This window comes from Seriola dumerili, unplaced genomic scaffold (assembly GCF_002260705.1).
Source record: "Seriola dumerili isolate Sdu_G_001 unplaced genomic scaffold, Sdu_1.0 BDQW01000134.1, whole genome shotgun sequence".
NCBI lineage: Eukaryota > Metazoa > Chordata > Actinopteri > Carangiformes > Carangidae > Seriola > Seriola dumerili.
The window spans coordinates 1,139,537-1,164,521 of NW_019174389.1; the positions used below are offsets into that span (position 1 = coordinate 1,139,537).

General features: G+C 40.9%; 1 protein-coding gene across 1 annotated transcript in view; it reads right to left on the bottom strand.

Annotated features, from left to right (window-relative positions):
• Positions 1-14,803: 14,803 nt before the first annotated feature.
• LOC111224439 (protocadherin-16-like) overlaps positions 14,804-24,985 on the bottom strand; it is a 73,363-nt gene continuing 63,181 nt past the window's right edge. The window contains exons 10-20 of the mRNA XM_022748923.1: positions 24,216-24,455; positions 23,159-23,284; positions 22,808-23,017; positions 21,810-22,676; positions 21,586-21,699; positions 21,293-21,504; positions 20,821-20,972; positions 19,137-19,267; positions 18,550-18,836; positions 18,306-18,447; positions 14,804-17,756 (exon numbers count right to left, since the gene is read on the bottom strand). Coding sequence (XP_022604644.1) covers positions 15,166-17,756; positions 18,306-18,447; positions 18,550-18,836; positions 19,137-19,267; positions 20,821-20,972; positions 21,293-21,504; positions 21,586-21,699; positions 21,810-22,676; positions 22,808-23,017; positions 23,159-23,284; positions 24,216-24,455 — 5,072 coding nt within the window. The 3' untranslated portion in view covers positions 14,804-15,165. The remainder of the gene's footprint in view (positions 17,757-18,305; positions 18,448-18,549; positions 18,837-19,136; positions 19,268-20,820; positions 20,973-21,292; positions 21,505-21,585; positions 21,700-21,809; positions 22,677-22,807; positions 23,018-23,158; positions 23,285-24,215; positions 24,456-24,985) is intronic.

The window sequence follows — 24,985 nt, forward strand, 5'->3', positions numbered from 1 at the left end:
TCAGCTTGCTTGATGCTCAGGTCTGCACAACACATTGTTCAGGTTCCGGAGACCTTTGTGTTTGTTTCTCTGAGTGACTTCCTCTGCAACTTACAGTTACCCATAACTCCTTTCTCTTCATAAGTTAAAAGAAACTTTTATGTGTATCATCTTGGAAGCATAATTTGTCATCATGGTAACAATAATACACATGCTGTTAAAGTTGTGGAACCGTCACTATTTGGTTTGGTTTGGTTTAGGCGCAAACACTGCTTGGTTAGGTCTAGACACACACATAGACCTGTGTCTAATTATGTCTTTAATGTTTGATATTGTCCATATGTACAGGCATTATGTGTGCAATGTGGGTTACTTTTCTGGCAACATTAAAGACTATTTTTATGTAGGGGACTCAAAGGAACAAGCAGGCAGTTTCTGACGATATCAATGACATTCTTGTCTGAGTTTAAAGTTTCAAACTTAATAGTTTCCTATGAGCAGTAAAAAGTTTTGCAATTATGAGCTATAACTTTTATGAGATGCTGAGTACGTTACTGCAAGCTCCAGGCAGACCCTGCGTAGTGAACAGCTTATGATAATGAGAGAAAATCTCCATAACATCAATATTTTTGAAGTGAATTGCAGTGTAAAATACATAATCGTCCACACGCTGTAGACACTATCTATTTAGATGGGGAATCAAAATGAAAGCAGATGGGTTTGTAGGCTAAAATACTTTCCACTTGAAGTAGGCCGCTCTTGTTCAGAGCTCTCTCAGTAGCTGGGCTTGTTCCAGACGGCCGGCTGGAGAAGTGAAGTTCAAACTACTTGGCTCCCACCACTCTCACCATGCTGTCGCTGGGTAGAATGCTGATTTACAACAGAGGTCCTCCGACTGGACTAGACTGGACGAACCCAGGGCAGGGAAGGAGAATGGCACCCAAGAATTCACACACAACAGTGTGTTTTTGTGGGTATTCAAGTATTGTTGCCACATTGTACATGTGTACAACTGCTAGAGCTCAAAAGGAAAGAAGGACTCTTACCAAGAAGCTATTGTTGTCTGTAGCTACATTTAAGACCCTTCACACCAACACAGGTGTTTTCACTTACTCTGTCTGATTAGAACAACAGCAGTTCTGAGAATTACATAACTTAGAAAACTTATTGTATAAGTTTTACTTATTGACCAAACTTGTGTTTGTTAACCTCAGGTCAGCCAGCTTATATTTACAATGAAGTGTTTAATATAACTCTTCACTCTTATCAGAATACTTAAAAAACCTTGAATAAAAACAACTACCATGTTCATGCTACAGCTGTTTCAGCTGTGTCTTTTTTTCCTCCACATTTATTCACTCACATACACACACACTCACATTTGTTTATATTTACATTTGAGTCCTTCCATCAAACAATAGATCAACTCTACGGTGTTTTTCCAATAAATGCACAGCACTAACCCTGCACCGTATACTTTCACCTTTAAAGGCAGCAAGCTGCTCACAGACTAATTAAGTGCACAAAGCATGTGGTATTAGGGCAGTGTATAATGGAAACTGGAGAGGCTCTTTCACGCCTGTCTGTGACACCAACATGTAAACAGCCAACAGAAAAAAGGTCATAGCTCCTGACCTGACCACAGAGTGATTGTGCAGAGAGAAGTCCATGTTGGGTAAGATTACACAACAATTGTTTACAGGAGGAAATAAAAGATAATTTAGACAGAAATGGCCTGAAATTGGTTTCAGACTTGAATCTGATGAATGTGAGCTTTTCTGTTATGTGGCTAGAGCCATTTCTTTCTTCTAATAGATCATCATCTCAATGCACTGATGCGCAGATCATTTCATTTAAAACAATTCAAGTAATTACACATTATTTTTTTCCAAGTGTATGTTGTAGACCATATAATGTATTATTACCAATCTCTCACCTTCACTGTCTGATTTATGTTGTTTTAGTGATATTTCATTATTCAGCTACTTATTTTATAAGACTTGTGGCTTCCAAAGCCATTTGTGAGACCACTGACAAATAACCAGCAGCATGGTGGTCATAAAAACTTCCATGTTCCCATGTGGTGATTAAACTAACACTAAGCTTTTTCCACAGCTTTGCACAAATTGAAAAATCAGGCAAAATGTTGCAGGAGACTCAGTCCATTTTCCATTTAAATTATCAGGAAAGACAAATCCACATTTTCCAGTGTCAAAAGCAATTCACCCAGCAGCCATATTGTCTCCATTCATTTTATAAGGAAAGTGATTGATCACTTCACATGGCTTTGCTAGAGATGCAATCCAAGAGGGTCATAAAGTGAAAAACCTGACCTCAAAAAATGAGGGCAATATTCATAGTGGATCAGAAAGAAAAGTTAAGGATTATCCCATCAAGACTGGAACATTCTAGTACTTCACTTCACAGTTTGTGGACTGGTCATCTGACACAAGGACTCACAATGGACAACAACTGAATCTAAATTCTTAATGATTTCTGGTGCCATTCACGTTTGTAAATTATGAGAATGAATTTGAAACATGCAGCCACAAAGGAAACATGTGAAAAACCCAGCTGATTATGCAATATAATTGGCCCGCTGCAGGCAAATGACAGAGAGATACATAGATAAATGTTAGGTGAAATTCAAAGCAAGCACTCCATGGCATTCAACGCTAATGCAAAGCAGGCCAAACTGATAAGCAGTTTGTTTATACGTCGACATGAGGGATTCAAATAGAGCCATATCAATGTGTGATTGACCATACAGAGAAAATGGTATTAGGTTACAGTGGACCTCTTAGTAGTATTGTTGTAAACTCAAGGGTCTGAGTGGAAGTTGAGTGAGGAGTTCATAGAGCACTGGTTTTCAGAGCTGGTCCCCAGGATCTAGACTCTCATGTAGTCCTATCCTGTACTGTGTGTGGGCTACTGCCTGTTTAGTATAACAAAAGATTGTTAATTGCAGTTATTTGCAGTCACCTGGCAAACCAAATGTGGCTTGGTTCATGGTGAAAATGAAAACTTACAAAGCTCTTGTTTCGCAGGAGCAGGAGGAATAAGAAACCACTGCCAAAGAATTGCATCTATTTCTCAGCTGAAAAGGGTTCCAGGAGTCATTGTGCAGTTTTAAGTGAAAGTTTGAATGTGGAAAGTTACATGGATTGCATTTTTTTGTGTGTACTGAATAAAAATGATAATGACAATAAGGGAAATTTAAGAGCTTTAGCTGGGGAAGGCACACTAATCAGTAATTCCACTGTGACTGTGCACCTTTGTGCTAACATCCCCATTCAGTGTTAGCAATCTCACCACTCCTCATTGAGCTGTGAGGATAGTAAGCCTGAGAAGAAAAAAAAAACTTGGCAGCTAAGCACTGCCATATGTTCTCAATTCATAGTGTGTGCCATAATAATCCTCAAAGCAGTAAAGAGTGTGTGTATTTGATATAAACATCATCGGGGATCATCATAAATTATTGTTGCCCCTTTGGCTGCAACTTTATTATTGTACCCCACCTTTCTCCCACTGCCAAGTTCAAAATCCAAATGAGAGAAAGTGTTCACTGACTGATGAGGTTAAGTATGTCAGTCCATTGTTCAAACCTTAAAACTGGCAACCATGCTCGTGTCTAGTGGGACCATGCTGGTATCCCTCAGGCAAGAGAAAACACAAACACAGTCATGCATTATTGTGCTCAATGCCGCCGACACAGAGCAGAAACACAATTACTAAAAGCCTGACCCTAAAAAGCAACAGATCCAGAAATCTGTTCATCAGTCTGCTAGTTTTAAATCCTAATTGCCAGGAAGTCACTTTCAGGCCTTGGTGTATTTTTATGTCAGGAGGTTAATTAGCATCAGGGATTGGATGTGTCTTCATGTTCTTAATCAAGTGGTCGATTGTAAAATGCTCAATAACTGTGTTTGTGGAGGCATGTGAACTTGAAATACACTTATAACAGTTATTAAGTCTATTGTCTGCCACTAGCCCATTCATATTTGTTTTTATTATCTATACTTCCCAGTCTGTTTAGCTGGTCATCAATCAAAAATGGATGAATCAGATTATAAACCTGAGTGATTTAAAGACTTTACGGAGTTTGCACCATGGAGAGTTTCACATTAACAAATGGAAACCAGTCAAACCTGAACATGATAAGGTTTAAGATGGTTAACACTGGACATGTGAGTGCAGCATGCTTGTACATCTGTAATCTAAAGATGTCTGATGTTAAATGAATGATGCAAACTATAGGTGGTAAGACTTTTAAATATCTTCTAGTGTGTTATCTGCTTTCAAGGTTGTTTTTACATTTGGAGCTCTGAACTGCACACACATAATTTGATATGTTTGCAGCCCACATGGGTAGGATTGTGATGGGATTCCCATATTCTTTATAATTAGTAAGCTTGCTTGCAGGATTACCAGGATTTCTGTGAGGATTCTCAAGCATCCAGATCACGGTTATTCAAGAAGGGTGGAATCAAGGGGAGGAAGACTTGGTTGTATATTTAAAGGTGTTTCACCTCTCAGAGAGCTTCTTCAGCTCTGACGGTGGGGAGTAGGTATTTGACCTCTGTAGGGTTGTTATCAAGGCCATTGATGCAACTTGGTTCATTAGTGCTCCTGGCTCTACAAAGACCGTACACACAAAACACAAAAAAAGCAGTCTAGTGCATGCAGTCCAGTGCAGTGAGGAATGTACAGACCTATACAGATATCAGTGAAACTAAACAACCCTTAATGCATGGCTCAACACAGGGGGGCCAGCTCCTCAGGTCAAGACTTCAAGAAGCAGAGAAACCATCCCTCAACTGAGGAGGTCTATGACACCACTTATCCCCCACCTACAATGCTGTCATTCCATCCCTTCCTGAGAGATTTTACAACCATACTTTTATACTTGGCCTCAGGTGACTCCAAAAATTCCAACCACTGACGTTTACACTTGGTCTTATGTGACCCCAACGATTAACGACTATCATTCCAACGAACTAACGAATAAAGTGGCATCAGTGGCCTTGATAATGATCCCACAGAGGTTAAATATCTTGGTCTCCCCACCAGTCAGTCAGAACTGAAGAAACCTCATGAATGAGAGTTGAAATGTCTTCTATAACAACTGTCTACAACAAAGTCCAGTTGTCCTTGATTCAACCCCTCTTAGATGATTCCCAAGAGTTCAGCTTACATTTCTTTTTGTTGTCAGTAAAGCATAAAGCTGAATACACAATATACTGACACTGTAATTATACTATTTCTTCAGTAAAATATGTCCAGTTTAATATATGATAGTTTAATAAGAAGAGAGATGAAAATAACTCACGCCTGCTTCTGGTCTTCTTACTTATGTCTGTCAGCGCATGTTTTCATAGTCCTAGATTTATGTCCCTGAGATGGATAGTGCTGGAAGGTAGAGATATCTGTTAAAGCAGGTGTTGAGTGCTGAGTTCCTCAGTTATAGCAGTTGGACTTTAATGTTGGTTTATCAGACTAAATCTGTCTAGAAAGTATGTTTACGTGCCACTATCAGGCCACTTTTCCCCTGGATACTTTATAATCTTTCTCCCTCGGCACCTGTATACTCTACAGGAGATGCAGATTGGCTGGTCATTATGTGGGGAAACTTCTGACGTTCCAATATAATGTTTTTTCTCTGAAACTGCCTGCGGCTTTTCTTATAGCACATGCACCGCTGTTTCTTTGATTATCTAAGAAAAGGGAGCTGGGATTTGTTTGCATTCAGTCAATCAATCTAACTCTCCCAAGGTTCTGCCCAACATTCAGCCAGATTCCCATAGAGATAATGAACTAAAGAAAATAATCTCAGCTCTCACTAACAAGGTTAGATCAACATGGGAAATTCTCAAGTAAAAAATCGGACAATAAAACTAATTCTTTTAGCAAAGATATAAAATCTTCTGAAATGCTGTAGGATTAAAGATTTGATGAAGAAAAATACAAACATTTAATTTATTTATCATCAAACTTGCTTCAGCCTGGGCTGGACTGATGATACTGTGTGATAATAATGCTCCCCAAAACCTTAACCAAAGCTAGTGTTTTCTTTCTAAAAATGTTTCAAAAAATGTCATTATGAACCTCTGTCAGCTTTGATAATAACAAACCTAATACATTTTTCAAATGGTCATGCAGATGATTTGTCATGGGGTATCTAACTATTTCTCTTATCCTAGTCCAATTTTGAAAGAGTGGGGTACTTCTTCATCTTTTTCATCAAATTTGATTTCTCCAATAACAGAGAATTGATTTGATTCGCTTGATAGTGCTTTTCTTAGAATAATCACTTATCCAGATGTTATTCAGATAAGGTGACACCATCTGTCAGACAAGGTTGCAGAAATGTGATGAAGGGGTAGCTCGTGTCATTTACTAATATGCTAAAAGAAAACACTCTGCAGAACTCAAATACTTTTAGCCTGTTGAGCCTGAACGTGGTCCCTGAGAAAATGTCAAGGAGCCAAATCAATACTAATATCAATAAGTTTCTTCTTCCTTGGAGCATGATCATGCATAGCAAATGTTGCGTGTTTAGGAGTTAAAGGTCAGGAGGTGTAGCCTTTTGAAAATTGTAGGTATGATCTGATAATGTGGGTAATAGCGGAGTCTCTGGGATCAGAAGGGTTCTTTGATTTGGGAGTGTGTACACTACAAATTTATTCTAGGTGAGTATATGCATCAGCAATGACAATTTTGCAGACTTTTCAAATGGATCACAAGGAGTCATTGTACTGGGCTTGGATAGCCTAAACCAATAATCTACATTTAGATATTTAACCACGTACTCTGCTGTTGTACAGTATACTGAAAAAGGAAAAGAGGCTTTTGTTTTGACAGAATCAGTTGAGGGCACAATGGTTTTCCTAAGTCTCTACATGAAATTTCCCATCACAGAATCAGTGATGGGAAACACTTCGTCATCAGTGCAGCAGCGCACTGCTGTGAGTCATTATACTCTACAACCACAAAGCTCTCCATTTTCATTCATGCCATAATGTCTTGGCCCATCAGACTGACAGACTGCAGCATCTTTTGCCCAAATTGGCATAATTACAACTGTTGTCATTATAAACTCAGATTTGTTGTCAGCCTTAATAGCTCTACATAAAGTCTTAAAAACAGTTACATCATCATCATCATTTTAATTTATTACAGTTTTTTTCATGACATTTTGTTGCCTTTTCATAACAGAACAAAGGAAAACTTAACTTGGCATAAACAAACATCCTCATCAACAATCAAGAAGGATAACATATGCCAGTTGTAAAATTATGTTAAAATTATGTTAATTGTATTGCTGTCAAGTAAATCAGGGGGTGGAATTTTTGTTTTACTGAATCATCTGAATTCGCTGTGCAGCTGGTAATTTTGTTGCTATCCAACATCATAATTGTTTCTCAGTCACAACAGTTGCTTCAAGAAATGGGCCTGAAATTCAGATGTTAATCCAAAGCAATGCCTCCAATTATATGCACAAAACTCAGAGTTGTTGTAACCCTACACTGTAAATATATTTCTTTACACCCAAAGCAAAACAGTGAGGAATATATTCAGATTTCTCAAACAATAAACACCTCATACATAATTTCTTGAATTCCTATCTCATCGTCTGTCTCCTCCACAAACCACTCTACACAATAACTGCTACAAATCACCAAGGCAGAATGGAATTAAGCCATGGCATGCATTGCAGTAAATGCTTCTGCAGCAGGCCTACCAAACAATGCCTGATGAAAATGAATTAACAATGAAGGATGAATTTAAATGCAGTAATTTAATCATGGTGAATTTCAGACAAAAGTTAAAAAGGGGCGAAACAAATCAAAACAAAGTAAAGCCTGAAACATAAGCAGATGGCCCAGTAATGGGAAGCAGGTTGGGTTGGTTGCTAAGTGACAAGGGCTAAGATGAGGGTCCGTAGTTTTGGCCGTGGTTTTGCAGGAAAAACACTTCTCCTCCCTAGTCTGAGCCACCCTCTTTCCCCATAGTGCTGTGGTTCTGACGCTGGCGGGGCAGGACAGGAGGCAGGCCTGGCCAAATGAGAAACAGACCCCCTTCACCCCGGTATTGCCTATTTCTCCCTGTGGCTTTTTTGTTTTCAAAGAAAAAAAGAACGCTCTCCAAAAATAGATTTGGGGCTCGCGTGCCAATGGGTTTTGAAACCTTTTTTTCCACTCCCTCTAGTCACGCAAGTAGCCTGGCAAGACCTTGAAGAGAGAGCAGGGGAAAAAACAGAACTCGTAAGAGACAAGAGGATCGGAGAGGGAAAAAAAGTCTCTCTAGAGTGTTTGGAGAAAGGATTGTGGTAAGCTGAGGATGGAGCATCCCTGGAGCCTGGCGCTCTGCTGAGGGAACAAGGGGCAGAGACTTCCGTGCAAGCTGCAGGTATGAGGGGTTTATGGGTAATCCAAGCATGAGCAGAGAGACCTCTCTCTGGTCTGGCCTCATTTTAACTGGACGGTAGCCTGGGCTTCTCCAGAGAAGAGTCTGATCCTTACCAAAGGGCCTGCAGACAAAGCAGCTCACACTCGAATGCAAAGATTCTCATTCCTTATGTCCATAAGCCGAATCCTTCACTTCACTATTGACTGATCTCTGCAGCTGTTATTCATCTTTTTATCTGTCACATCATATACTATGTCGTCAAGATGAGATCACTGCCTATATTATAAAAAGAGAGACATTATCAAGCCCTGGTTAACTACCTTTGAAGGTCTGCCTATTTTGGTACCTTCATTATAGAAAGTGCGTTTGAACATAAGACAGTGAGAAGGGCCCATGGCACAAGCTCTCCAGCAGAAGCCATGTTAAAACCATTATATCCTCCAGTCGTTATAGTCATTATGCCTTCAAGGCTACATAAGCCGTCTACTGTGAAAGAGCATGAGAGTTTTCTGGAACATCAGAGAAAGGGTTAATTTTTTTTGGCTACCTTTAATGACAGGTAGGCAGGCGGCAACAAACGTCTTCGTTCCCTGACAACATGTGACCATCCTGCCCGAGCCCCGCTGCCTCCTTAAACCAGCAGCTCAGAAGAAGAATTTCTCTTGAATTTCACTTTTACATGATCTTTACATTTCTTCACTGTAAATGTCTTCCAAACACCAACCACCCCCCCTGCCCCACCCCCACCCTCCATCCACTAGTATGCTTTACATACTATGCATAGCCTACTATACTTCATACATTAATTGCCTTCTGTGACAAAGGGTAGACAATTGATCCTGTTCATTAGGCTGTTCCAAATCAACCAAACCACATTCGACTGCAGGTCTAGTTCTATGCAGATTGGCAGTTTCTGAAAAGAGACCACTAACATTATAGTGTAGACAAAAAGATTGCTATCTGTCTGACCTGTTGCATGCTTCATAAACAACTAGGGATTTGCTGCCTGATAGACTAAATCATTTATTTTCCAAGAGTAATTTTTCACTGGCAAAACAATCTACAATTTGTATGGCAAAACTATATTACTGCATCCATTTCAGGTGGTCTATTAAATGAAATCAGATTAAAATCAGGCACTCTTTTGAAGTGTAAAATTGTTCACTAATGAATTAAGTTTATAATTCATTGTGTAAATTTGCACAGCCAGACCTCTATCATGTCGATTAAAGTTCAACATTTGACTGACATTTGAGAAGGACTGAGACAAACAGTGTCCCAGTTCTCAACTACATACTAAAGCACATTATAGGACCTGCACCAAGGGACTACTTGCACCGAACTGTAACCTAGAATGTCACTGTCAAATTTAAAAAGAGGAAACAAATGATTCTCCAAAGCTTTTAGACCTTTTTTTCTGAGGCGCTGCTATTGATCATTGGTATGCAAGAAGTCCTGACAGTTAAAAAGAAAAACTCTAAAATCCTCCTCAGGCATTCATAGGCCGAGACATCTTTGATACTCGCATGAAGATAAAAAAATATAAGACTACAAGGTGTTTACCAATGTGACACCATCAGAAAAGATAATCATGTCATTATGCAACTTGTACAGCTTTTTGTTTACATAATACAACTGACACAAACAGCCCCTGAATCTTGAAGCAACACAAAATCCTTCACAGACACACAGACTGCCAGTAAAGAGCTTGATGCTACCAGAGCACTAACAACTCATTCTCTTGTTGTGTTGCAAGAAAAAAGAGAATATTACATCTATTCAGAAGGGGCTATACCGGTAATAAAGGGAAATCATTCGACAATGCATGAAATTAGTTGATTAGCATATTCTTTGATCAAAGTGTGGAACTGATCAATATGAAAAACACTTTTGTTCTAGAGCAGGTTTAAGGATTTCAAAAGCTGGATACTTTCTCTGTGGAAAGGCAGTTATAAGCATTAACAGCATGAGGACAGGTAATGAACACACTGTAACAGAATACGAATGAGTGTGCTTTTGAAATTTTAAAGGGAAATTATATTTGTGAACCTGAGTGTTATTCACATATTCTTGTCCATCATGACTATTAGTCATAATATAATTGTATTATCCACTTCCTGTGTAGAGATTTGGGAAATGTGAATGGCAAGGACACTGTTAATTTGGGGAAAGGGTCATTAACCCTTACAGCTTTACAAAAATAAAATAAAACAAAACATTAATTCATAAATTTAGCAGAAATTATTTAAAACTCTGTTCCTTCCTAGCAAAAGTAAACACAGAAAGTAGACTTCCTGGTCAACTTAAATGACTATTGCTGATTAATTTACATCAGTGTGAGGCTGGACTTCCCTTTTGATTTAGCTTGTGTGCAGGCTAAATTAGCTTTAGCAAATGCGAGAAGTCTGAAAAACAAAAGACACACCTTTGACTTTTCACTGATTTGCAATATACAGTAAAGAGAGGATATAGTTCTCAGTCATTTCTCTGTGCAGTTTGATACAACTTGTGATCTTTGCCCGAATCAGCATTAATCTTGTCAGAATCAGTTTTTCCTAAACCTCTACAACTGATATGAGTACAATGTTATCATGAACAATAGTCATGATGGTTTTGGGGATTAAAGTGATACTTTCAGTTATTTGATGCGAGGTGAGGTACTTAAACATACAGTAGATTTGGATCGGTGTGCTGCCAGTTTGAGCGATGTGCTGCTATGGATGGGGCCAGGCACAAAAACATGTTTTATCCACTTAAAAAAATGCCCACAGAAAAAGTCAATACCATTTGAAGTGTACTCTATGTACTGAATATTATCCCTGCTTAATCTTGCCGTCAAACAGTTCTTTCATTTGGCACTACATTTTCTACTGCAGGTAACAGACTGACTATGTAAAAGTATCTCACACAACCCCACGTCAAATAACCCGAACTATCTCTTTAACATCCAAGGTGAACAAATACAAGAAAGTATTAAGTAAATTTATTGACTAGCTGTTGAAGACTGCTGATAAAGATCAAGCATCATATAAGCACAGCAGCATTGACAACTCTGTAAGAAGCAGAAGTAGAGTCAGTGAAGAGAAGAGAAGAGGGCAGCCTGGCACTGAAGATTGCATGTTAAGAAAGCAGCCTCCTGTGTATCCACTTTGTGTTGAAGGGAAAATGATAGATTTCATTTGGTTTACTCCGAGCCTTTAATTTAAGCCTTGAGTAATGACTTGGCTTTTGCCCTCTTACTCATATTATCTGAGTTCTGTTGTGTATATACTGGCCTCTGATCCAAGGTGCTTGGTTTGGGTCACAGCATTCATCTCATAACCTGAGTCTGCTATGACACTCAGGCCGTGTGTATCATCAACGGCCTGTCCAATTCAGCCAACTCCGCCCATATTTCCAGTCCAGGAACAAAAAATACTCACATGAATTCACCTCAGTGTGTGTGTGTGTAATTGCTCAGAATACCACAGGGTTTAGATTTCAGCTCCATAACCAGTTGGAGGCAGGCCGTGGAGCGGACACAGTGCTAGTCCAGTTTCAGCTCTGTTTCATCAGGCAGCAGGAGTGTTGTCCAGCCTTGGGCAATATGAGAGTGATGCAATGAGTTCCCATGACAGGTGGGGGTTGATACTAAAAAATAACACAATTTAGTAACATTATCGACATGCATTAGTTCTAAAATGTGAACAAGTTCAAAATAATTCTGACAAAGGCACTTCTAGGGGGAAAAACTTGAACTTTCTGCTGTTGAAAAGTTCATTGAGGTAAAACAAGTACAAAATCAAAACATTCTATAAATACTAATGCCTGTTTGTAGACAGAGATTTGCTAACTCTGCTTTCTTCACCCTGCTGTTCTTACATGTTATAAGACCTGGGGAATAGAAATTGAGGACAATTAGCAGAAACCGCAAAATAGACATGAAGTAGTATAACAAAGATAAGTGCTGGGACAATAACAGTGAAGAATTGAAGAATTCTTGTGAGAACATCAGCTGCATATGCTTAAAGATAAAAATCTGAGATCTGACCTGGGGTTTGGTGTGGTCAGTATTACATGATGAATGATTTCTGAGCTGCAGAACATAATGTGAATGAGGTTTTTTTTTTTCTTTTTGGCAAAGTAGATGAATTGGCATTAGAAGACAAAAGGAGGGTGGAAATAAGGCTGGCTCCATGTTAATGTGGAGCTAATTTGAACAAACAAATATCATACAAATGGAATAAGGCTGAACTGAGAGTTTCATGTGAAGCAAATGGTGGTTTCTTGGTTTCCAATGTCTTTCCAGTGTTTTGTCCTTAATCTGTGCTGGAAGAGGTTGCAGCAAGAGCGAGAGCAAAAGCAGACTTTTTTTTTTTCATGGCTGTTTTCAATAGAAACGAGGGCATCTGTAAAGTCATTACTTCAAATAACTTGGTAATGGTATTGTGACTGTGTTACATCATATATACCTATCAAGATCTAAATAACACTTAATGACTATCATTAAATCCAATATTGTTCATTTGAGATATGTTTTCTTAAGATTGGGACAATACTGGGACTGAAGCTTGTCCATTTGTCCATGTATCCTGTTGCTCCTGGGACAATAGGGAGTTTCCAGTTTTATACAAGGTATAAACCCAAGGTTACAGGGTACTGCTAGTGACTTTAACTGTTGATCCTTCTGAAGGTGTGTAAATCATTAAAAACACCAAGTCACATTTATAAGCCCTAGGACACTGGTCATGTCTTACGCTTTAGGAAATGCCACGTTTATTTTGACAGAACCTTTGGGATCTTATACTTGTAATCCGTTATGGATTAACTGCACACAATAACTGTTCATCACTGTTACACACTGCCATTATAGTGAGCTAAGAATGATGTGACGGGCGACAGTGTGTTCACATAAGTACTTTAATCAGGCACTTTGCTCAAAACATTTCTCTGGACAAGTCTAGAATGATATGTGAGAACATTTGGAGGAATTTCTCTTCTTCACCATTATACACACAGCTTGGACAAACATGAGATGTAAGTGGCAGGTAACACTGTTCAATACAAAACAATACAGACAACAAGGTACCTTCATTCTATCAAATACAGTAGGTAGTGTTCATGTATATTTGGCCACGGTCAAAATAGCATCCTTGTAAATAATTTACCAAATCTCTCAAATCTCTCAGCGTCTGAGGTCTACCTATATAATAAATAAAGAATACTGTAAAATGTTAGTTTTGATTGATATATAATGTTAACAAGAGTCAAAAACTGGGGATTAAGCAAACAAAATACTTCTAGCCTATAACAATTGGAAGGAGAGAGGAATCTGCATTAAGGCAATGACAGAGCTCTAGGTAGTTATTAATGCAAATTAACACATTATTTTATTTTGTAATGGCTGCCAAAAACACAATTATGATCATGTACAGTATACATTTATGGTGTAGGCATCTGTGTAAAAGTATTAATGTGATTTATGGCTGAACATGTACATGACATGAATTTCTTCTCATTAACTAGGAAACATTCTCTGGTAGTGTTTGAACATTCATAAATATACATGTTTTCATATTTCCATCATACCGTATGTAACATTTATTAATCCATATAGTATTCTTTATAGTGCTATTGAAAAGAGGGAACAAATGCGGTCCAAAAATAACATTCATTACAGTTTGGCAGTAAATCTATACAACAAAACTGTTCTGGACAGCAATTAGAAAAACCTGCTGCCAATCTCAGTGTCAAGATAGCACTGACTAAGAGCTTAAGTAATGTTTCTTTACATATTTTACTGAGGAGCACTGGATGAGTAGACAAAATGACCAAGACCTGCTTACATTCTCTGTAATGATTAGGCTGCTGATAGAGCACACAGTTTTACATACATAGCTGCTCAATGTTCTGCCTCACATGGATTATTTTCACAATGCAAAATGAAAAGCAGTAAGGCTCGTAGTGAGAAATTAAAGCCAGGGCACCTGAAGGACAGGATCATTGGATGTCAAGTTTCATTATGCTTTGCAGAAAATGAAGGGACGTGTGTTGAGGACTAATACAATTTTTCAACAATTCACATTCATGATTACCTTTTGATGTGAGATCAAACACTGGATCCGTAGAAAATCTGATCACACAATACGCTATTCTGACTGATGTTTCATTTGTTCAAGCAAGGATGTCTCTTCTTCTATAAATATTTACAATAATCTGTTACAAAAATCCCAATTCATAAAGCATTAATGAAGAGCTTCATTTAAAACCACAAGGTTAAGAATTACAAGAGATAAAACCAACTTACAGTACAAACAAGTATACAGTACAAGCTACAAATATACAAATATAGAAATATATTCTGAGGTTTTAGCAACCTTTTTTGACACTTTAATTCCATTTCTTGTCAGAAACCACATATACGTATAAAAATATAGACAATGCTTTTATACAAAATATTGACATCATGAATGAATCCCTATTCAAATGTGCAAATTAACAATGATCAACAGAAGAATAAGGAGTTTCTTTCACACACACAAAGAAAAAAAACAAAACAAAATGCATGGTCCATTTTGGCCTGTTAGTCGTGTAGTTCAGTTTTTCCAGTAAGCACCACAGCTGTAGCTATTTGGACTTCTTAGTATAACCTTGTGTACTTGTTCTCTTCAGAAGGAGAATAGAAAAGAGACAAGCCGTGACTCATTTCAGGTTGCAGCCCCTGTGGTCATACAGTAGAATAAGTCTGGAACAGCAATGACTCAGTTTTAATCCACCCTCAAGATTTGTCTCTAGAATTTAAATCCTCAGCTCTGCCTCCTCGCTGTGTTCCAAATTGTGTTCAGTTGTGCTGATCATAGATGCAGAGGGGCCCTGTGAGACGCTGAAGGGCGTAATTGCAGGAGAACGCGCTGCCAGCGGGGAGAGAGAGGGAGAGAAACTTGGAGACATGGCGACTGAGGAGATGGATCCCTCGCCGCTGATGGGAGATCTTCGTAAAGAAGCCAAGTGGGGGAAGGTCCTCCCTACAGCAGGCTTTGGAGGTACAGTTTTAGCCCCTGGGTGGGCCACAGAAGTTATGAGAGGCGGTGGGTCGATTCTTGACTCGGCCTTTGCTTTGTGATGAAATGACCTGCGAGGATGAGGAGGAGCTGTTTCATCTTTTAAACGTGCTATTTCAGTAAAAACGTTAGCTAAGGGTTGGAACTGGGGACACCAGTTTAGCAGGTAGTCCCAGTTATAGCTGCCCCTCAGCTCCTCATCACTGGCCACGATGGCTGTCAGGGAGCCATCCACAGCAGGCTTTCCATCCTCTGGGAAAGTATAGTCTTTAGGGTGGGAGATGCTGAGTCCTCGTCCCACACCCACATACCCACCCCCCTCATCCCTGTAGACTGGCACCTGGCCAGCTAATAAAGTACTATTCAGACTGCCCAGTTTCTTCCCTTTGAACCAGTCTATGGAAGGCTCACAGGACACGTCTGATAGCTGATCTGCATCCTGTTGGATTCCAGAGTCCGGACCTCGGGCAGAGATGCGCTCCTGCATCGAAGAAGAGATGCTTGACACTCGTGGGTATTCATTAATCATTCTGATCTCATCATCCTCTGCCGCCTCTGCCTCCGCAGAGCCACGCCCACTGGAGTGGGAGGGATCCAGGGATCCTCCACGAGTGTATGGACCCCCACCGCCTCCACTTTGACTAGTTGTGTATCCAGGAAGGGTCTGATGGTAAATCATTTCATTTGCTGTTATTTTTGTTTCCTCTAGCTTATGCAGCATGGTGCCTGATGTCTGTGTTCGTCCGTGTGCTTTTTGCTCCTTCTTCTGACGCCTTAATTTAACAAAAAATAGTGCCACGGCAATTATTATTAATATGACTATGGTCCCAAGTGAAACTGCAATGACGCTGATAAGCAGCATATTCATGTCTGTTGTGAGACCAAAAGATGTGTGGGTCACATCCACAGTAACTTTAGCCACTGCTATGCGGGACGTCTCCAGAGGGCTGTGAGCAGTCACGTCCAGCGTCATCAGACGCACCTCTCTTTTAGAGCGACCCACATGTCTGCTGTAGCTGTCCATCTTTAAGGAAATAGCTCCGGTTGATTTATTGACTTCAAAATAAGGCGAACTGTCAGCTAGAGAGTAGAGGACAATCCCATCCACACCTCCGTCCTCATCTCTGGCTTGTACTTTGCCAATAATCTGACCTTTCTTTGCTCCCTCAGGCACTTCGAATGAGAACTCTGAGGATGTGAAAACAGGATCATATTCATCCTCCCCTGTAACATAAACCTGTACAGTTACAGTAGCAGAATAGTTGCCAGTATCCATGGCAACTGCCACAAAATGGAAGGAGGCTACCTTTTCAAAGTCAAAAGTAGAGCGAGTCCGTACTTCTCCTGAAGTTTTGTTGATTAGGAAGGCCTCTCTTCCCTCTTTAGAGTTGTCTAACATGTAGTACCTCAACTGTCCAAAAACACCTCTGTCATGGTCGATTGCATGCAGCATGGTGACTAAGGCATTCTGGGGTTGGTTTTCCCTGATGCTCGCAGTTACTGTACTGAGGGGAAAGAAGGGCCGGTTATCGTTGATGTCCTTGACCTCGATGCTGACTGGGGCCAAAGCATAGTGCCCTTCACCGTCAGTAGCCTGAACCACAATCATATGGTACGACTGTCTCTCACTGTCCAGAGGTCTCTGCAGCCTCAAGGCTCCGGTCCACTTGTCAACCTGGAAAAGGTTGGACTCGTCCCCTGAGCTTATGGAGTACTGCACCTCTCCATTAGGAGCAGAGTCTGGATCTGTGGCAGACAGATGCAAGATCTCTGTCCCAGCTGCTGCACCTTCACTCAGTACCACACTGTACTCTGCCCGGCTGAAAGCTGGAGGGTTGTCATTGGCATCTGAAACACTGATGAGGATAGGCACGCTGGAGCTACGTTGAGGGATTCCACGATCTGATACCACGACCGTCAGGTTATAACTTGGCACTGCTTCAAAGTCCAGCTCCTCCACCAGGATCAGACTGCCAACTGTCTGGAAGCCCTGCCCCTCCAAGAAGCGCACGCTGCTCTCAATCTGGAAGGCATTACCTGAGTTGCCACTGGCAATGGCAAAATCAAAACCACAGTTGTCCCGAGACAGGTCTCCATCTACAGCTTCCAGGATCAGAACAGTTGATCCAGGAAGCCCATCTTCAGACACAGTGGCTCTGTACTCTGACTGGTGGAAGATGGGGGCGTTGTCGTTGACATCGGACACTTGCACCTGGACAGTGGCAATGGATGAAAGTGGTGGAGTGCCCTGGTCCCGTGCCTCAATTACCACCAGGATGGAGGGATTCTCAAAATCAAACTCTGTTTTTTGTTTGACAAACAGAGTCCCTGTGAGGAAACAGAACACGGTCATTAAAAGAGCAACTTTTATGACTTTTATGATTTTAATCTTCTGTCTGGAGATCATAATATTGGAGATCATCCAAGTTGATCATTACACAGGGTGATTCTCTATTAAAGAAATACCATGGATTATTCAAATAAATGATCAAATTTCAATTGTGTTTTGTAAACAGTGTAGCAGGTTTGAGCACGTAGCGTTTAAGGGAACATTATTCGAGGTAAAGGAATTGCTCTTGAGAACAGGAGACAGAATAGCTTGAGGGGAAAAAGAGTCCTCTTTTATAACACACTTATTTTTAGATGCTATCTCAAGCAAAACATCTGAGGCAAATAACATTAAATCTGGCTTTCAATGACGTTTAATGAACAAAATGATTAAATATTTTTGCAATGCCTGTTGCAAATATGTCCAAACCTCAAATTTGCATCCAAGTAGAGACTTAGGGGATAACATTTTTTATGAAGGGTAATTAAGGGGAGCTTTGGTTCGAAAACGGTTATAAGCAACCATAAATGTGCACACAGTGATCTTACCGTTGCTTGGGTCAATGTAGAAGACGCCCCTAGTTGATGACATTACTCTGTAGGTAATCTTCCCATTCTCCCCAGAGTCACGGTCGGTAGCTGTTACTGTGATGACTGCACTGCCTGCTGGGAGGTGCTCTGACACAGTCACCTAATGAGAAAAACACAGCATAAATATATCTATATCCTTTACTACAGATACTACAGCAATTTAACAAATATGCCAATACTAGGTGTGTGAAGGTTGCTGTACCTGATACAAGTCTTGAGTAAAGGTGGGGACATTATCGTTCACATCATCCACCAGCACAGTAAGGTTGGCCTCGCTTTGATGTTTAGAGTCAGATGAGCGGACAGTCAGAGTGTACCATGTCCTCTCCTCATAGTCCAGAGGGCCGGTCAGAGACACTCCTCCTCCGTAACGATGAATCCCAAACATTCCTTGGCTGTTTGTATCCAAGTGTAGTGTGTAGGACAGGGCTGGCCCTGAGTCCACATCATTCCCTGTTACCTGGGTGATAACTGTGCCAATCAGAGTATCTGTATGTGGGAAGGTGGGAGGGCAGGAGAGGAAGAGCAAATATTTAGGTTATAGCTGAAATGAAGCACACAGACTAAGGGGAAAAAAAGTTTTTTTTTTTTGCTCTTTATTAAGAAATATCCTGTTCTGGAAAGCCTAGATCTAATAGACAGGAAATGAACAGAGGAACTTGGCAATAGCTTGTTCATAATAGGGTCAGACTTTTCTCACTGAGCCCTGCTGAGTGAGCTGCCAGGAAGGGTGATGCGAGGCTTTATGATAAGATCATTGGACTAAGTTCCCCTGTGAAGCTAACTTACCCTCAGGCACATGGATCTCCCGAGGCAGAGGAATCATGGGACTGTTGTCGTTGAGGTCGATGATGATCACAGTGAGGGTGGCAGAGCCAGCCAGCCGCGGGGTTCCTCGGTCTGTTGCCGTAACGACAAGCCTGGTGCCAGAAAATGAATGTCACTGTCTGAACTTTAATGAACATGGTTGCGTAGTGTTTCACCCCCCACCAAGACCAGCCGCTTTTTGTTTCACAGTGAGCATTAGAAGATTGTTTTTCTAACAATAAATTAGGCTCACTGTTTTCACTAAACAAAAAACTTAAAAAAAAATTATAATCTGATCTAAAAAGATCAATAAAACTAAATTTGTTTAAAATCTGATCTTAAAATGAAATCTTCAGGCCAAGCTTTATTTTCTTTATAACTTTGATAGGCTCTGAATATGATCATCAGCTCATTTGTACTTCCTCCCAATTTTTCTCTTCTCTTTCTAGAAGTGAAACATTTTTCTGAGCAGTCCTTATTAAAAGAGGACTTTTTTACAGTAATAATCTCTTCTTGCAATAGAAATCATGAAAACATAGAATCCAACTGAAAGTTAGTTTTAGTTAGTTAGTGCTTTTTTTTTAAATACTGGGGTTTTTAATGAAAATATGCACAAACTAATGGCTGAAAGAAGGTATGTGGTTAACACAAGCTGAAGATATTTTCACATTTTATTCTACAACATACAATATGTCAGTGGCTTTTTAAACTTTTACATGTTAAAAAAGGCAGTTGCTCACAGGTGGTACAGTAGTCTACAGAGGTTGTCGGGGACATTAAATCACACTGCACATGAAAACCGATGTAACTCATCAGTGTTGAGATTATCATGCTCAACAACACGGTTAGTGGGTTAAGGTTAGCATCAAGTTTTTTTTTTCATAGAGCTTATTTTCTACAATAATCCAAAAGCCAATGTAAAAATCCCATTGGCTTTTGTCTAGGGACTCAGGGTGATGCTTACTTCTGGGTTGGCCTACAAAAATAAGTCGTCCCTGCAACACTCTACGATGACAGATGCACGCTGTCGTGGTTGGTAATAATGTAGTAATGACTACAGAGTATTCATGGGTCTGAACGTCAACATGTTGACAGGTGTGGTGTGATTTCAGCACAAAATGGTCTCTAGTTTTAGCTAATGTCTAAGAGTGGATGGGAATGATTGAAACTGGGATACAGTGATCCAGGGGTGTAAGATGAGGGGCCAAGGGCTCTTCCGTCCTTTTCTAACCAACTACCTCCGGTGCTCTTGTTTGGACCACACCCATTTTTGAACTACACACTGTAACTACACACTGTAAAGTGGTGTGGCTGCATCTTGCACAAAATCTGTCCACAGACATATAAACACCTGCCAACGTCCTCAAAACCACCTCTGCAATTGCTCCCGCTACATTTGGTTTCTTCAGAACCACATTTTGCCATGATGATACACACACACACACACACACACACACACACACACACACACACACACACACACACACACATACACACAGACACACAAAGACTCACGAGGTGAAAACAATACTAGCCCTGCTGTTGTTGCTGGTAAAAATAATCATCATAACAAACATACAAATGTCAAAATGTCAGGGGCAGAGATGAGCTGAGTGGAACCACATGACAGGAGGAGCAGACAAAGAGCAAAAAGAGCAAAACTCACTTTGTTTGAGTCCAGATCTCTCTGTCCATTATGGCTGCAGTGGTGATGCTGCCGGTCATTGGGTCGATCTTAAACAAGCCACTCATGGACGAGGACCTGATAGAGTAGGTCACCTGGCCGTTTTGACCCTGATCGAGGTCATCTGCCGCAACCTGAAGAAATGACCAACCCATTTTCATAATGAAAATACTGAAATATTTGCAACAGCTGTTGCAGTGTAACATGAACTAGTGAGCAATATTGGACTTAAAAGTCAAGAGTTCATAAAAATGGGCTATATGGATCTGGCTTCATGACAAAAATGATTCTATATATTCAGCTGGGACACTGAGAACACAGGCAAATGAACAGTCATTTCTCTACGGTGCTGAAACTATCCAGATTTCTGAAGCTTGAGTGCTTTTCTATTCCACAACTTCACACTTAAACAACAGCCAAGCATAATAAATATGTGGGGGAGAGGCTACTGCACCTGGATAATGGGAAAATCATAGCCTTGTGCCTCTCTAATGTACGCTACATAGTTCTGGAGTTGGAAGCGTGGCAAGTTGTCATTGACGTCCTGCAGAATTAAGTTGACAGCCATGTAGGAGCTGGAGGATGCCGTCTCAGCTTTCACCACAAGGCGGAGTTTGGGGGTCTCTTCAAAGTCTAATCCTTCAGATTTCTGGACCCATATTTCACCTAATTCACAAAAACAACAATGAGTCACTGGAGATTTGGAAAACCTCAGTTTGTGGCGTACACTGCTATCTGTGCACTTACCAGTGATCGCGTTAATTCCAAAAGACTGCATTCTGTTTCCACTGAAAATACTGTAGCTGATACCAGTTTGAGATCCATCAGGGTACTGGGCCTGAGTCTGTGTTACTACTGTGCCTACAGGGTGAAAAACATGCTGTGTTGAAACATTTAACATTGACTTTTCATTTCCATGATACATGCAAAAATTTCCAAGTAAAAAGGTTGAAATATTATATCACACAAACCTTTAGCAGCGTTCTCTTGCAGACTGACATCTCTAGCTGTGCGAGAGAAGCGAATCCCCCTGTAGCTCTGTTCCCTAATGTAAATGATGACCACCCCGAGGGAAGATTGAGCCGGGTTGCCCTGATCCATGGCCTGAACTATCAAAGTCCTCTGGCTTTGGGTCAGAGTCTGCAGCTTCTCGGTAGCCTGGATGTCTCCTGTCAGCGAGTTAATGGTGAAGCCCCTCACAGGATTGGCAAAACGATAAAAAACAGAGCCATTAGCCCCAAAGTCCTTGTCCTCTGCCCTCATGGTGGCCAGCACTCTGCGGCTGGACACGCTGCTGGCGGAGATGTTCACAATAAGTGGGTCCTGAATGAAGAAGGGAGCGTTGTCGTTCACATCCTGAATGTAGACGGTCACCTGAGCAGTGGAGTTACGTGGGTTTGCTGGGGAGGAGTCAGTGGCACACACCTCAAAGGTGTAAGAGGCGGTTCTCTCTCTGTCTAGAGGAGCCGCTGTGATAATGCGGCCTGTGTTCTGATCTATGATGAACATGCTCTGGGAGCCACGGCTCAGAAAGTACAGGACCTGACTGTTGGGGCCCTGGTCCAGATCAATGGCCTTCACCTCCAGGACCAGTGAGCCAATGGGAACATCTTCTGAAACGTCTGCAGTGTAGCTGCTGCTCTGAAACTGGGGGCTGTGGTCATTGATGTCCAGAACAGTAACTTCCACAGACGCGGTGCTGCTGAGAGGAGGCTGGCCCTCATCCTGAACTGTGACTGTTAGCGTGTACCCAGCCCTCTTCTCCCGATCCAGAGGCCTTGAAGTGGACAGCACACCTGACCTTCTGTCCAAGCGGAAGTCTCCTGATGGATCTCCAGCTGAGAGGAAAGCAATTGCAAAAGTGTTTTGAGTTTGCAACATCACTGCCCCGGGTTATAGAAATATAAAATGGTAGGAATTGAGATGATTTTTTTTAGAAACTGAATGATACATCAAAACAAATTCTCACCTGTAATTCTGTAGTTCTTCTCCCCACTGTCTCCTGTATCTGGGTCAGTGGCTCTGAGGGTGAACAGAGGCAAAGCATCCAGGTTTTCAGGCACTTCTATGCTATAGTAGAGACGTCCAAAGACAGGGACGTTGTCATTCTCATCAAGCACTCTGATCCTCACTGTCGCTTTGGCATAGTTGGGTAGAAGGCCACCATCTTTTGCATAAACTGCAAAAAACAGAAGAAAAAACACATAACAGTATTAAGGATGATTTCAGATAATTAATACCATACATTTACTTTGGACATCAGAAAATAACTTGAAGCAGTCATGTTTTGTCTGTCATATTGTAGGGCAGATGGCAGTACCTGTCACAGTGTAGTATTCCTGGAGCTCCCGGTCCAGTGACTTAGTGGTTGTTATGACACCTGTCACTGGGTTGATGCGGAAAGCCTTCTCTGAGATACCACCATACGTCACCTGCCCATTGGTTCCTGCAGCGAAACACACATAATGACTGTGCTTTAATTCAAACATTAATTAAAAATTAAAAATTAAATCATTAAGAAAATGTCACCAAAGCTCATATAGTTCAATCCTTTGACCTGAAAATACTTGAGAAAGACCACCATTTAGAAAGCATTTGTGTTTCTCTTGCTAATAGCTTGTATACTTATTTGTTTGCTTGTCATTAGTTTTGCTGTCTAAGCATTTGGCAGTGACAGCCCTCCCTCAGGTGTTTGGATGCCAGATTGCGTGCTAGCAGAGAGCAGTCTGGCAACCTCACCTGTTTACTTCACTAATTGCTTTTGGAGAGAAAGTTTATAATCCTTCTGTTTTATGTGCTTCTGACTAAGACCAGGGGAATGCACCCTTTCTGTACCCCCTCCCCCATTCTCCTGTGTAGTCCTCAATTAAAAACAACTGTTAATGTCTGTAATGTGAACACGTACTCCGCACATGAAGGCTGAGAATAACTACAGGCATTTTGAAGCAGCACAGTTTGATGTCCTTTAAGACATAATCCACACACACACACACACACACATACGCCATGATTAAGGTAATTTGCAGTTCAAAAGACGACTACGTGTCTTGGTTAAAGTCAGGCTACATTTGGTTGAAAAGTTTTTAGATGTCTAAGTTACACATGCTGTATAATAAGCATTTCTATGTTTATAGTTCAATACATAGTTAGGACCTGTTTCACATCAAAATATAGTCATTTAAATGACAATGAAACAATGGTCATATGTAACTTACATGTTGAAAAAATAAACATTCCAACCAAGTTTTGCTTTCCAATTTTATTTTGAAATGAAAACTACCAAATCAGTGCTCACTGGGAAAGCGTTGTTAATTAAAAAATATGATTATATGGGCCACAGCTACAGTAATTAAGTGAGTGCACATTGTATGCCTCACCTTGATCCTGATCAGAGGCGGACACTGTCAACACACTAGTTCCTGGAGGCTGGTTCTCTGAGATCTGGGCTTCATACTGGCTCTCCTCAAACCAGGGAACCTCATCATTAACATCAATCACATGGACACACAGCAGCTGGCTCGCCGAGTGCTGGGGTATCCCATGATCCTCAGCGATTATTGTGAGGTTAAAGATGTCCCGCTCCTCACGGTCCAGAGGTTTGAAAATAGACAGAGAGCCTGTAGAGAGATGAATCAGAGGGGGAAATGTGAGGAGAGATTTCCTGTGTGTGTGTGTGTGTGTGTGTGTGTGTGTATGTGTATGTGTGTGTGTGTGTGGGTGTGCCTTATTACAGCCTGTTTCCCAGAGGCACTTACACACGACAACTACAGTATGAAAGCATGCTATCAAAGGCAATAAAACACGCCACTTTCCACGGTTGTGTGTAGTCAAGTGATTTAAAACGCTGGTGTGAAAAGTTGCCGTGTGAGGGCCAAATCAGGGCTAATCTCCTCCACACACACAGCTTTGCCTACCTGAGTGCTACCACCACCACTGCTGTAACAGCCCAATGGTCTGGCCACAGTTTACGAGATTTTCCATTGGAGAATGCCGCAGCCATCGAGAGAGAAGCAGTAAACACACGCTCTAGACACGCAACAACCAGGCCTGCCGTGCTCTGAAGAAATTAGGGGCACCCTTGCCTTTTCATTATCCTGCCCTAAGAGGGTAGAGCTTGCATTGATTCAATTTCAATTTCATGCTTTAA